At 38.9% G+C, this 14,997-nt stretch overlaps 1 protein-coding gene across 2 annotated transcripts in view; it reads right to left on the reverse strand.

Moving 5' to 3' along the window:
• FAT3 (FAT atypical cadherin 3) overlaps positions 1 to 14,997 on the reverse strand; it is a 338,378-nt gene that overhangs the window by 50,804 nt on the left and 272,577 nt on the right. For both annotated transcript variants that reach the window (XM_085308761.1, XM_085308760.1), the window contains exons 13-14: positions 3,174 to 3,563; positions 517 to 731 (exon numbers count right to left, since the gene is read on the reverse strand). In XM_085308761.1, the coding sequence (XP_085164887.1) occupies positions 517 to 731; positions 3,174 to 3,563 (605 nt within the window). The remainder of the gene's footprint in view (positions 1 to 516; positions 732 to 3,173; positions 3,564 to 14,997) is intronic.

Consider the following 14,997-nt stretch of genomic DNA (forward strand, 5'->3'; position numbering starts at 1 on the left):
AGTGTGTTTTACTCCTCTTGGACTTTTCCAGTATTCTAGCCTTAAAAAATCAGAATATTTTAACCTTAGTACTCTATATAACCCTTTACTCCTGAAGCCAATATCTCCAAGGTGAGATTATTGTGAGTTTTGGGTGAGTTTGGTCTGGCATGCCAGGCCACTAGTTACAAATATTACGTATTTCACTGAAAAGTTGAATTCTGCCTTCCCAATAAAGCTGACTTGTTTCCAGCTGTGCTGACTCATGAAATATGATGCCTTAAACATTCCATTGTTCTTGGATAACATATCAGGGAAAAAAAAGAAGCATCCTGTGCTACTACTTTCTTTTTTGCTGAAAACTAGTAGCTGTCTGGAAAGCAGTAGCAGACAGAATACTGGCTAGAGAACAGGTCCAGGGATTTAAGATGCAGTAGTTATCATTATTAATTAGCATAGTAGTATTTTATGAAAGGTCATGTGACAGAACACTTCATGGCAGWATCCTGCCTAAATGTTGAACACAGSCTAACTCACCATTATCACAGAATCACCAACTGCGGCGTCTTCACTGATGACTGCACTGTAGACCACCTGGCTGAACTTTGGTGCATTGTCATTAACATCCGTCACATTTACGTTCACAGTCGTAACAGCACTCAGGGCTGGAGTACCTCCATCTTTTGCTTCCACTACTAAGTAGAAATCCTTACATGATTCATAATCCAAAGCTTCAAAAATGGAAATGGCTCCTTTGAAGGAAGGGAAGAATGTCAATGGATAGCAAACAACATCAAAGATTAAGGGATCTGATTATAGCAAACAATAAAGCATGTTATTTATCACTGCAGCACAAATATATACTAAGTTATTCTAACTGTAACACTGCCAATTAAATAAAAATGTTTGGTCAGGTTCCTACTGCTGTTGTTTGATTAAAGAATGATGCAAATTGCACTTGGATTGCCTCTGCAGAAAGGACCCTCAAAAGACATAAAGCAATCAATGATTTTGGAAAATCACTTTCATCATAACTTTCAACAGAAGTGAGACATCATAGTCTACCCATTTACATGGCTTCATGCATAGAATCTGTGGGAGAACTAGATGCAGAGTCTGGAAATTGTAACTAACAAGACAATGGACATTTAACCCTACCTACCTAAAATAAAGCTTGTAAAGCTGTATCAGCAAAGCAGCCTTTATTAGTGAGGTCTGATTTTACTAATATTTAAGCATGACTTAATGTCTCGTGAATTAAATGCCAATAAATGAAGGATAATAGCTTTGAGAAATCAGTTTCCTGTCGTAACATGACTAAGCATGAGCTTAGCCAGTCAACCAGGTTTAAAAATTTAGGCCTCCCTTGTCCCTCATCACCCAGTCAGAGCTAAGACTCTCTGTAACTCAACTCATTCCATGCACCAAGATCTCCTCTAGGGCAGAAATGCTTTTCATGCAAGTCCTCTCTTTGTTTCTCGTGYATCCATGATCTTATCCTTCTTCCCCCACCCTCACCCCAGTTACTAGCAATACCTTGAAGGAGGTAATATTAAGCACAGTAGCAAAGTCTTAAAACCTCAGCAAGACAAATCTTTCCAGCACGGACTCATCAGGAACAGGAATGTAAGGGAATTTAGAGGTCATTTAGTCCAACTGCTGCCCCAGGTAAATGTAACAGTTCTTGAAATTACTCATCTATAATGTTCTTAAAAACCTCCAACATCAGGTTCTTAAACTTCTCACGCAAGGTACTCAAGTACTTAACTATCATTAGCATCCTCTTTTTACAGGTTTGAATACTCTCATCATGCTTTTCTAGCTTGAATAGCACCAATTCCTTCAGTCCTTCCTTGCAAGTCAAATTTTATAGATCTTGGATCATTCTCTTTAATCTCATCTGGACTCTCTCTCCAAGTGAATCCCACCTTTCAGCASGACTTGCTGAATCCAGGAGCCCTGAAGAGAAGCTTCTAAGAAGCTATCAGGAGGTTCCCACTGATAAATAATGCTTCTCATACCATTTTTCAAGCCCAGATCAAGCATGCTACATCAGCATACAGCTGTCTGGAATCTCAGTTCCTGCTTCTAAACTGATAATAATGGAGCTGTCACACATTAATGAATAATAAACATTTTTTTTTCCTGTGTGATTAAGCTCCATTATGGGTTTTTGTTGATGTATCTTCTTGGCTTCATTGTCAAATGTGAAGTTAAGTATTGCTATCTAGGCATATTTATGTTTAAATTTTGTTAGCACTAATCAACAATAGGAAGATAAAATAAATAATTGAGCGTTATCTGTTAAGTCCCTTACAAGTAAGGCAGTGGCCTGTACAGAGAGTGGAGATTTTTGCTTGCAGTAATAYAAAGGATACAATGCATCATTTTGAGATTTTCCAGGTTATAGATGTATTCAAACAAGTGTTACCTTCAGCTTTCAAAACAAAGATTGTTTAGTTCTGAAGTTCAGATGGCAAGTTTGCACTGGTCTTCTTGAATATTAAGAGAATAAGGGGATCTACTACAGAAATCACAGAAGAATCACCGATTACTGTCAGCTGCTGGATTAAAACCTCAATAAGGATAAAGAATATATCCTACTAAAGAAATTCAAACAAAGTGAGTCATTAGGACCAAACAAAGCAGCTCTTCTTAGCATTTCTTAGAAAGAAGCAGCAGCCCTTTAAAAAAATTCGTGATGTATAACCAGAAAGAACACACAGCTGAAGTCAACTGTCAGACAACACAAATCAGGAACAACCTAAATTAGTGGAGCCATGGACAGTTGTATTACCGTACAGTCACTGTCTGAAATATTAGGTTTGTCAGCTATTTGGTCCTCTGACACTTGCCAAGGTCTAGATTATTGAGGCTTTACTCAACTGGTAAGCATTAAAATATTTTAAGTGATCATAACTGTAAGTTTGCACAATTTGGCTAATGAGATATCACATCTACTGTGGCTTCTACAGGCATACTAATGGAGAAAAGTATTCTCCACTAGAGTTGGGGCAACTGAGCATGACTGCAATTTACACCAGTCTTTAATGTAAAATTGTTTTTTAAAGGTGAAACTAATTACACATTGACAGGTTCTGCATCTCTGTCTTTGGAATTCTTTTGGTCCAACCAGTTTCCTCAAAGCATTCAAGTTTTTCTGAGGCACTACAAATAAAAACCACTTTACAAACCTGTTTTTGAGTTAATCCTGAACTTTCCTTTCTCATTCCCAGATCTAATGAGATAAGTAATTTCAGCATTAGTACCAATGTCTTGGCTTGTAGCAAAAACAGAAAGGACTTCAGTGCCAGGTGAGGTGTCTTCAGGTACTGTAACAAGATAATCTCTTCTTTCAAACACAGGGGGATTGTCATTAATGTCTAGCACTGTAATAGTAACAGTGGCAAATGAGGATAAGGTCAGCACAATGCTTTGATCTGAGGCCTTTACACTGATGTTATAGGAAGACTGTAGCTCTCTATCAAGTGGATGCTCCAAAATAATGATTCCTGATGACCGGTCGACTGAGAAGTAACCATCTGCAGAGTCTGCCAGGGAATAGACAACTTTTCTGTTCACACCTGAAAGAAAAGCAGATGTGAAAATGATGAAGCAGAAAAAAAAAAAATCCCCTTCTCCCTGTCTAGTGGAAAAATCTGCTACCACAGCGATCATTTCCAATGTGGTTAGAGCGCACGTATGTAGGAGTACCTGAGGGTACTGGCTGAAGGTTTGGGAGATCAGAACATGCTCTTCTTACTTGTCAAATCCCTGTGGATAAGTTAAGTTCCTTCCTTCTGCATGATACTTTTTTWAAAAAAGACCACTTTGCAGAACTGCTACGTAATGAAATTGGATAACAGAATCCAGATATGGTCCTTGCCCAGAAAAGCTTACAACTGAATTGGATGAGACAGGCAGTATGTTGAAAATGAAATGTCTCAGAGGACATCTTGAGGAAACAGAAACRTCCAACCAGGGAAATATAAACTCACAAAAATGTATCAGGTCGCATAGAATGTACACTTGCTACCAATGCTGCCCTGATTCCACTACTGAGGAGCAAAAYATCATAATAAGATGACACCTGTTAGACAAAAGCTGCACCAAAGAATTCCTGCAAGAACATGGACATTTTAGAAAGAAAGTGCTCCTCCTCTCCATTTGAGAAAAAAAAATTGAATTTTACAATGATATTCTGTGTTTTTCAAATTCTGCCTGTGCTTCCTGATACAAAAATCCTAYCCACCCAGCTGTTGAATATGCAGATTCTCTATACTACAAGTTTTTGTCAGTAACAAGGCCTGAGGGGAAGGTAGTGACTAGCCCGTTTGCTGCACTACAGTGGGATAGCCATTTCAAATCTAATTAAAAGTGAACACAAATATAACTTCACTCAAGATCCCTTGATGCTGGTTTATTTTATACTTTGGTCCTGGGTGCTGCATTAAGAGATTAGAACTAAAACACAAAGATCCACTAAATTGGAGAGTCTTTGTTTTTAACATCTCTCACTTGARCATTTGCTGCCCTTTTCGAGGGAGAACAGACTTTACAAGCCTGACATTAATCAGCCAAATAAGAGCTACCAATCCCTTCTAGGCATATTTTGTTAWTTTTAAATTTGTGACAGTATTATTCTGCTTTCCAGTAGCAGCAAAGCACTGTAGAAATGACTGATCAAAAGCAGTACAAATCACATTTGTTTTCCGCTTGACRTAGCAGGAGTAAAGATCCACACAAGGGGGAGCTGGGGGACTCTCTTCTTCAGTCATGCYCACATAAAAGCTAGAGCAACTACAAAGTACTAGACCCTACTCAGGTAGCATTAGGAATAACTATCTGGCCTCTTCAGGGAATAAAGTTTTTATACAGTGCTTGAGACACCAGAGTGTATTTCAGWCATTCAAAGGTTTTTAAAATAAATAAAAGTTTAAATGCCTATATTGCAATGAACTAGTATTTTTATCACAGCAGATCCTCTCTATTCACCAAGGCATCAAATGTTATAAAAATCAGAGAGGTACTCCTTCAGCAAAACAGGCAAGGCAGACAAGGAGGGGGAGGGGGGAAAAAAAAAGCACTGTTAGTCCTATTTTGCACATGAGAACTGAGCTCAGCACAGAAACCAGTCTGAGACTCTTTTACGTGTTGAAACATCTAGACCCTGAGTACACTGCAATCTGCTGGAAACCACGGYSACTGCTTCACTTAGCTCTTTTTAAYGTGCATTTAAATATGCTGTCACTCGACAATCAACTAAGCTGATAAAAGTGAAACAAGAGCAAAATGCACTGGAAAGTGGAAGGTTTTGAGGGTCTGAATGGCTAGAGATTTGCCTGTATTTCTGGCAGGGGAGCATCTTCCTCTGTCAGGAATCCTTGCTGAACACGGGCGTTGGACTAGATGATCTCCAGAGGTCCCTTCCAACCTTACTGATTCTATGATACTTGTCATAACAACATTTGGGTGTAATACAGAACATTTAGATAGCATGTTCTTTAAGAGCACGAATAGCTAGAATGGGGATGGCTTACCCATGACCTGTGTCCTGAAACACTCCAAAACTTCAGCAAGAAGATCTTGCAAAGGATAGTGGAGAGGCATGATTTGGTGCATCTGACAACACGTGGAATGTGTTTACGTACAAAAAGTGATAACTCCGGTGACTACAATCTGATCAAAATATAATCAGATCACTCTCCTTGGACTCTGCTATTTAACAGTGATTAACTAACAAAATACGGCAAGTGATTGTTAGTGATCCCACAAAGGGGCCAATTCAGATACACATTACGGATTTCTGGACTCTAAGATAAGGGATTTCTAGGCAGAAATTGAGAGCTACTTTTTGAAGACAAATGTTTCTCTTCCGTTGTTTTCCAAGAGACAAATACTAGTTTGATGATGAGAACAGCCTTATTTTGCCCATAGAACCTAAAGAAAAGCCTCTTAGGGGTGAAATTGCTATTTTATATGAAGAGAAACAGAAAAATCAGGATTGGAAGATCTCAGCTGGGACACTCGCAGATAACAATCCTTGATGACTTTCAAGCACAGGCAGAACTGAAGAAATACACATCTCAGCCACCTGCTGCTTTGCTCCTTAAGTGATCTGTGGGGCTGGATTTTAATGCTTGGTTCTTGTGAGGAAAATGCATTCAGTGAGAAGCTGCTGCAGGAAAAGCACTTAGAAAAAAAGTATTGAATTCTATCAGTAGCTGTCTCCCCTCAGGTTCTTGATCTGAGGATGGAAAAAAAAATGGGCAGGAGGTATAGATGAGGTAGCAAGTTATTTCTACTGAGATCCAAGATTCTCKAGTCTTATGGGCTACCACTTTCTGAGAAAGAAGCTTCTAGCAGTTTCTGCCAGTGGCAGCCCTGACATAGAGATGATGGCAGAGCCTGATGCAATTGCAAAGGAGATCTTCTGTGAGAAGGAAACAACTGCTCCAGCCCCGTTGTTCCTGCATCAGCGATGAGAGCAATCCTTCCGCACTGCCTGCCCACAGCTGTCAGGGGATTAATGTTTGCAAACTGCGCTCTGTCTATTCACTTACTCACTTAACTTCTCTGATTTCTAAGGTGCCAATCACTAATAAAAGCTATTTGAACATGGAAAGCTTTGCAGGAATTGTTATTACTAGAAAAGGATTGCAGTATATTTTTTWAAAAAAATAAATAAAACAAGTGTGTTTTACATTTAGACTTGTAATAGCATGCGATAGAGTACTGCCCTTTGCCAAATCTCTGACTTGAAGAGCTTGTGTAACTTATAGGCCTTTACTACCTCAAATGCCATCCTTCAAGCATTTTTTTTTCTTGTTTTCTTCTGTACTAAAACAGAGTAGGTACTGAATGTCACAAAATGACATGTTGTGTGTCCTTACTACTGCAAATAGTACCAGGCAAATAAAATACTTTTCTTTATAACATAGGGATCACATTTCTCCTTGTCTTAACTTGAAAATGGTGGCGTTACAACATGGGTTGATCCAGACTGCCATCAATAAAGGGTTGACCATTATCACAACAGATACAATCCTCATCTAACAGTGAATTTCTGAGGTAGGCTTTACCTGCTTACTGTATCACATAGAAATTAAGATTTATCTATGATAAAGTCACTACACAGTGTACTTCTTCCTGTTTTCATCTATCATCCCAAACTCAGTATCTAATATGTTTCCTCAAGTACAGCTAGCCTACCTCTTTCTTATTTATCTGAGGAAAATGAAGTTTAACTTTGCCAGCTACTAATTTCAGCTGCTAATACAGGAGTTTCATAAGAAACCCAAACAGGAAGATTCAGGAAAGGTCACTTCTGAAAATCTTGGGAAAGGAGTAATGGCAAGCATTAAAAATAAACAAACAAGAAGTAAAACAGAAAGCTGCCCAGAAAGAGAGCTGTAAAATTAGCTATTATTTTTCAAGTTAGCAGTGATTTGTAAGCACGATATCTGATTACTGTGCTTCCTCTTGCCTCCGTGTTTCACGGTGCAATTATTAACATTGGCATGTACCTCTGGCCTTTCCTAATTACACAAACATTAACCACAACACCAATTACTGCAAGTTAAAAGGCCACAGCTTCATTAACAGTAAACAAGACACAAAAGGCAAACAATAAACCAAATTTTATAATTCCCTACTCCATCATTTTGAGATGAAAGAGAGAAATCTTGCCAGAAGTACCTTGCTCAACTGCAGAATATATAGCCCCATAGGGTAAGATATTTCAAGTGATTTTTACAACTTAAGCAGAAAAGCAGCCAAGTTCAAGCCATACTACCTCTACAAAGACATGGTTTGACTGCTTTGTGCCATTTCTTGGGGGGAATGATGGCCCTAACACCACAAAGACCTCTTCTCACACAAGTCCTCCAAGGGAATCATGGTACCRTGGGATCAAAGTATAGCCACAGCGGAAGAGACAAAGACACTAACCTCTTCCCGAATGCAAATACTGGACATATACAGCAGGCATAAGGTTTTAGTGGTACGACACCTCACACTCGCATTTCATACCTTGTTTTCCAACTCAGCTGGGTCTGTGCGTGCCACTAGCCACCTGCTGTCTTCTGCAGTGGGATGGAAGGAGTCTGGATGGTTGGTTCTCTCTCCCTCTTTTTACCAGTAGAGGTTTCTATAGTCCAGGGTTTTGGCCTACCTGACTGAATACTTGATTTCATCAATGATCTAAGGTGCTTTGCATCTTCATATTGATCAGGCGTGAATTTGATTATTTTTTGAAGTGTTGGGTGCTATACTATAATGCTTATTTGCATAAGTACCATTTTGGATATACCCACTTTACAGTTACACTGGCTGTGATAATACTGCATCTGACACCATTGGGCAATGTATTATGCTAAAATATTGGTCTGTAGCAATGGAATGTGTATGTATGTATATATATAAGCACACATACATACATATATATGCTTCAGTGACCCAATTTAAACACAGGGATTATTCAGGCAATATAATCTATTTTCCTTGTCATATATCTCATTCTCTTCTCCCACATTGCTTAAAATGCCTTGGAAATCTCAAAAATGAAAGAAATTCATAGAAATTACAGAACAAATGGATAGAATGAGTCTTGTGAGGTCATCTAATTTATCTCTGGCAAAGGTAGGATGAATTAAAGGTATCCCTTCCCCTAACAGAGGTGTTTCCTTCAGTGATGAACTTCCACAGTCTCCTTGGGGAACATACTCCAGGGTCTCACTACCCTTATAACTACAAAACTTTCTCTGACTTTCTGCTGAGATTAAATAAAAATAACAACAGACCAGAAAAAAAGGTTCGAAAACCCATTTCCTTCTTCTTCCTAGCTACTTCTCCAATACCTGAAGATTGTTATAATGTCTCTTTGCAATTCTTTTTTTTTCAAGCACCCCCACAACTCCAGTTGCTTTAATATTKGCTTGTAGCTGGCGCTCTCCAGACCTATGATCATCCTGGTGACTCTCTGGCTAGCCTTCATCTTTCTGGAAGTGACGAACCCCAAACCCGACGCAGCTTTTCAGCTCAGGATTTGCCACCACCAAGTACACAGAAAAAATTGTCTCCAATTTTACAGACTTAATCTTGTTTATCCATCTCTTTAAAACATTTGCTTTTTCACACCAGTACAAAAAGGTACATGTACATTCAGCTTGTGACTCACTGTAATACAGCATTTCTGTAGCTCTGCTGCCTAGTCAGTTATTAGCCAGATAATATTGGTGCACTTGATTTTTACCTAAATACAGAACTTAACATTTATTTTACTGATTGGCATAGTATTTTTCCAGACAACTTTTCCAATGATTAAAACCCACAGCTCCTGCTTTCATACTATGCTGGGTGCTTCACAGATCTTATGCCTGCTTATCCAGTCATGAATGAAAATAAGGGCAGGACTGGATCCAGTGCCTTTCTTAACTCATYCCTTCAGTGTAACAGCTATTGCAAACTTACCTGATAATAGTTTCATGTAGATGATGTTTCCCTAGCTTGCTTATAAAAATTTCATGTGATACAATTTCAGGCACCTCACTCAACCTACGCAGTATGACACATACTGCTTCATTCCTTTCTATATAGCCTCTCAGCGTGTTGTAGAAGGAACTAAGACTGGTTGGATGACTTTTGCTTGCTGAATGGAGACCAGCTTTTAGTTGTCTCTTTGATACCTATTAATGCTCACAAGCTTGATTATTTTCTCTTTGTTTTTTGGGAACTGTAGTCACAGTCCCTTATTCCTGCTGTTTTCCAAACTTGAGCTGAGGATTCTGTTTACGAAGTCAAGTGCATTAGAGTGGAGGGGAGCAACAGGATACACATACTGATTACTGCAATGGTGTCCTAAGTGTTCACGAAGTTCCCCTGGCTACCTGTTTACAGCTTTAAATATCTGGTCCTAAGCATGATTCAATACTAGGGGCAAACATACTGACTGCTTACAAGGTTTAGTCTCCTTAGCATTTAGGCATGAGAGGCAAGGTAAAGAATATGAAGTAGAGCTTGTTTAGGCAGGCAGCTAAGTTTTTTACTGTGATTTCAAAACACCTTGTTTGTTTGTCTCCCAACACTAGATAAATTGAAACTCCACAAAATCTGATTACTATTTTTTTCTTGGCAATTTTTCAGGGGCCCAAAGTTCTGCATCTCAACTATCCTAGAAGTGCTTCTGCCCTTTTTAGAAGTGCAAAAATTAGGTTTTCTCCTGAAAATTCTTTGGGTGAGCTTGGAGCTTTTGGTGTTCTCTGAACCAGCCAAACCACACYGACAGTTTCGGCCTTTTCATATAATTCAGTGATGTCACACACTTTTCTTTACCTTAGCTAAGGAGGAAAGGCAGTGCCTTTCCACTCTACTTAAGGCACACAAGCCTAATGAAGAAAGTACCTGCCTAGGAAGGAGGAATATTAAGCTATAAAGCTATTTTTTTTCATTGAACAAGCCCTGGATAAAACACACTAATATTATGGGGAAAGTAATCACCCACCAAGCTACAGAGCAATGCTCCCTCATGTGCTCTTTCTTTCTGACTGATTCCTGATTTCTTTTACAAAACAACATCAATGAGGCCAAACAGGATCCCTACTTCAACTAATCTGTAACTTGAGTTTACGTAACCCTCCACTTATGCAATGTTTTTTGAATAGCTGCAGATAAAGGAATGAATAATATGGGTCTTCTGTGTCCTGCCTTAGTGCAGTAACACCTGGGCTATTTTTTTTAAGGCAATGAGGGAAAGAGGTGGGTAAATACATAGGAAGCTCCATCTATATTTTAAAGAGAAAGAGTCTTCCTCCCCACAATATCTCATATTTATTTTATAAACGCCCAGACAATAAYCAGATATATCTATCTGGCTAATGTTAGCTCACACCTACCTCAGTAGGTGTCTCCCACTGAGGAGGCTGAATGGCTTCACCAGGAGGGCTGATTCCCTTCTGTTGTAGCTCTTTCATTTTGTATGAAGAAGTGAATATTCAGCTCCCCACACAGAGAACCGGGCTAATTAGAGACTTGATTGATTAAGACTCTCCACACRAAAGGCAAATGCACTAATCAGAGGACTACAGAGTCAGTCTCATAAATCTCAGCCCAATTAGTATTTAACTCTACATAACTCTTAAAAAAAAATGGCCAAATTCAACCACATGGATTGACCTGTATAACTTGGTTGTAGAAACTCTTCTRCGGGATAGTCTCAGTTTTTTGCTGAACTAAGATTTCAGTCCCCATCTTTCTCCCTCAAATCCACTTAAGTGCACCAGCTTCAAATACTGAGTTCTTTTCTGACAATTCATGAGAAAACAGAGGTCTCTGCTTTTCCCCACTGCACACAAAATACTTGCTAGTTTTGGCTTCATTTTCAGCCTCCTTTTGCTGCTTTAAACCTGCAGAACCTTGCTGTGAGTGCGCTATGTTCTCACATCCTTGAGTGTCTGCTGGTTTACTATGCACCACCTCTCTCAAGGATGTGGGGATGGGGCAACCTCCAGCTTAGGTGCCCAAGCTGTGTACTGCTCAGGGAGCCTGGTGGCACATCTATGTATTCACAAGGCCAAGAGACACACTTCTAAGAAGGTCTTCTCTGGCCTAGATGCTTTCTCTCTGACTCGTCRTGACGTGCATCATGTAGCCCTGACCCTCAGCACACTGGGAGGGCTCTGCCTATCTTGTCTGCTATTCGCAAAAATAGGGCTGACTCCGTCTGGCAAGTGGACAATGAACTGAGGCAAATACAAGGCACGGACAAAACAATTTACGTCAAAGATTATGGCAGCTGGTAATTCAGTAAGGCCTAACTGGGGCAAGCGAGCTGGTGAGTGCCTTTGCTGCTATTCTAGGAAGAAACAAATTGCTTTGAATTGTATTTCTTCAAGATACTCCACGCTTTGGCTAGCCACACTGCAACCTAGGAATCAATTAGTTCTTTGCAGCTTGCATGCATCTGCTGTTCCTATGCAATGTACCAGCATCGCACCCAGGAGCTGGAGACAAGGCACAGGRATGGAAGATGATGGCTGAGGACTGAGCAGTAACATCTGTGCAACTCAAATTTCTTTGCAACCACATAAAGGTCACTTCTGTCAAGTTTTTCCTCTACTTATGTTTCTGTGTTTTTCTATGTATTGGCAGCCAAATCCGTCTATACTAGTTGGTTGGGTAGGGGAACAGGGAAGTCTCGTTGACTTCATGCCAGCCATGGCTTAGGCAGYAGGGTAACAAAGATGTTGGAAAGCACTGGTATCAGGCAAAGCAGGGCTGGTTCACAAGATCATTCTCTTTCTGGGTGAAATCATAAAATRGTAAGGTTGGAAGGGACTTCTGGAGGTCATCTAGTCCAACCCTCAGTGTAGACCATACGGGGATCAAGCCTGTGACCTTGGCATTAGCAGCACCACGCTCTAACCAACTGAGCTAATGCAAGCCCTGCCTCCATCACAAATCCAGAGAAAATTCAGTGTGTCAGTAAAATCACTAAATTGACTATAAACATGGATGGTGTAGAACTGCCAGTACCTGAATGRTCATAAAGACCCCTACAGAAGGATAGATGATACACTGCTTCTATTTAGCACAATAAGCGCTTGCTGCCTTTCGTGGACTGTACCATCAATCATCACGAAAATTGGCCTGATTATGGAGGTCATTCCTAAGGTAAAGCAACTGCAATTGAAGCAGGACTTTCTAACTGCTATTTAAAGGACCGTTGAGCTTGGACCATTTTGTCATTCATTTTCTTTTTCTGCTAGTAATGCTGCAAACAACCGGTACATGCATAAAAGGTGGAAAGACCTGGGAGTGGGCAAGCACCTACAGTTTAGATAACAATTCAGTCTCCAGGTTTACTTTGATATTTATCAATCTTTTTAATTTCGTGCTTGCTGCAAAGTCCTATGCATGTTTTCTTCAGTGTTGCTGCTCTAGAGTAACCTTAATACTACTTAAACGGGCTGATGCTGTGAGTGTCTGAYGGGGTCTCTCAAATAACTACACCCCATCCTTCACTCCAGCTCTTCTTGTGTCCTAATAGGAACAGGATGGAGTAATTTGGCACCTGGCTTTAAAGAAGTAGAAAGGGAGGTAGAAAATCCACTGCTCCCTGTGAGCTTCCTTACAAACTGTAAAAATCAGGATTTAAGATGTCTTTCACTTCTCAGTTTGTGCATTCCCAAACTTGATGGTGGCAAGTTAGTGGGAAATATTATCTTGTGGAAATATCAAAAATTCCCAGTGGAAGTAGGAYAGAATAAAGAATTATTTTATGTTAATGTCAATACATTTCAACAAAGGGACATGCGTATACTTTCCTACAAGTGACTTAAATTTAAGACTCCTAGCTACAGGGAGATGTTACGTAAAACGAACTTGCATGCTCCTAGAATTAAAAATTGCTTTAGCTAACAAGCACTTTTCTGCTGAAGACTGGTGGGGGATGGGGGAAGAAAACCCATAGTTCTCCTTCAGTGTGTCCAGCTGKTACAGCTGGTTTCTAAACATGTATCCAAATTACAAATATATTAAATAACTTATATTCCACTCTCTGAAATTCCCAGGATATTATGAGTTCCAAACCTTTACCAGCCATCAAGAGCACAAGGTAAATCTTCAATACCATGAACAATAACACAATTATTTTCCTGTTACCTGGAAATTGCCTTAATTATCCAGTAGTTTCCRACCAAAACATTTTCAGTTTTATATTAAAGGGTGATTAGGTGCAAACAGTTGCAGWTCGTAAATTGACTTCTCTCAAGTTTTATCTCAACAGCCTCTATACTTGTATTTCTATCCTTACAGTACATGGCTCTTCAAAGCCCAAATCAGAACTGACAAATGCTAAGGCTGATAGTAAGATGCTTCCTGAATATCAAAAAYTGATTTCTATGATGATTACTAGCTCCACAGATGTTTTCAGGATAAAGCTGCACAAAATCCTACAGGAATATAACTATATTTTATCTCTGTGTTTGGAATATTACAGTACCTGAAATCTTTCATTATGCAACAACGGGGAATCAGTGATTTTAGTACAGACTAACACAATAGTAATTAATATAAAAGCCAATTTTATAAACCAGAATCACTTTCATATGATACAATGTTTATTTGATTTTCAGATCTAATTATTRAAGTACATATCTCTTTCTTATTCATTATGTGCACCCCACCCTTTACGTTATCTTGTTTCAGAAGAAAGATGTAGCAACTTGCTCATATTTTTTTTCATAACTATCTTATTACRTAAAGTTGATGCTAGCAAGAACTTTCATTGACAACTTTTGATTCTAGCTCTTTGTGTATCTATCTTCCTTTTCTTGAATTCACCTCACTTATAAGAAAAGTGGTAATAAAAACAACAGTGGAAAATAACAACATTGGATGTTCAAACTGCTCAGTAGTTTACCACCAGTAAYTGATGTTTCACTGCAGGACAGTATCATAAATTTTAATTGCAATTTTTCAACCACAACATATGATGAAGGTCTTTACAGATATATTAATGACTGTTTGCTGTTCTTTTAGTGATTACTCTATATTGACATTAACAATCTTAATAACAATTGAGATCACCAGTATCCACTGTACTTTAGAAAATAAATATTTAAAAATTAAATGTTTTTTTCATTCAATGGAAGGCTTGCTTTTTATTGTGAAGCTACACAAGCCAGTTTTTATAACACATCTCAAAAACCACAGAAAGTAAAAACAAACTATTAAGGCTTTATTTATGCCAACTGATGCAAATGAGCTAAAATAAAATCCAAGTTTTGTAAGGTTTAACTTTCCATTGTTTTATATAAAAACTCCTTAGAATATTTATAACTGGGCCTAGATTTCAAGGTTAGGATCTTCGTATAATAAAATCTTGCACTTTAAAAGAACGTACAGTAAAAGAAGCAGAGTATTTATAATGCATATTCACAATGTACAACAATAGTTTTGTGCTGAGGTAACTAGCTGGAACAAATAGGAGTTATAGCAGTATAAAATTGTAGCTAAACT

The sequence above is a fragment of the Rhea americana genome, unplaced genomic scaffold, assembly GCF_003343005.1.
Source record: "Rhea americana isolate MKP2758 unplaced genomic scaffold, rheAme1 scaffold_280, whole genome shotgun sequence".
In the NCBI taxonomy this organism is placed as follows: domain Eukaryota; kingdom Metazoa; phylum Chordata; class Aves; order Rheiformes; family Rheidae; genus Rhea; species Rhea americana.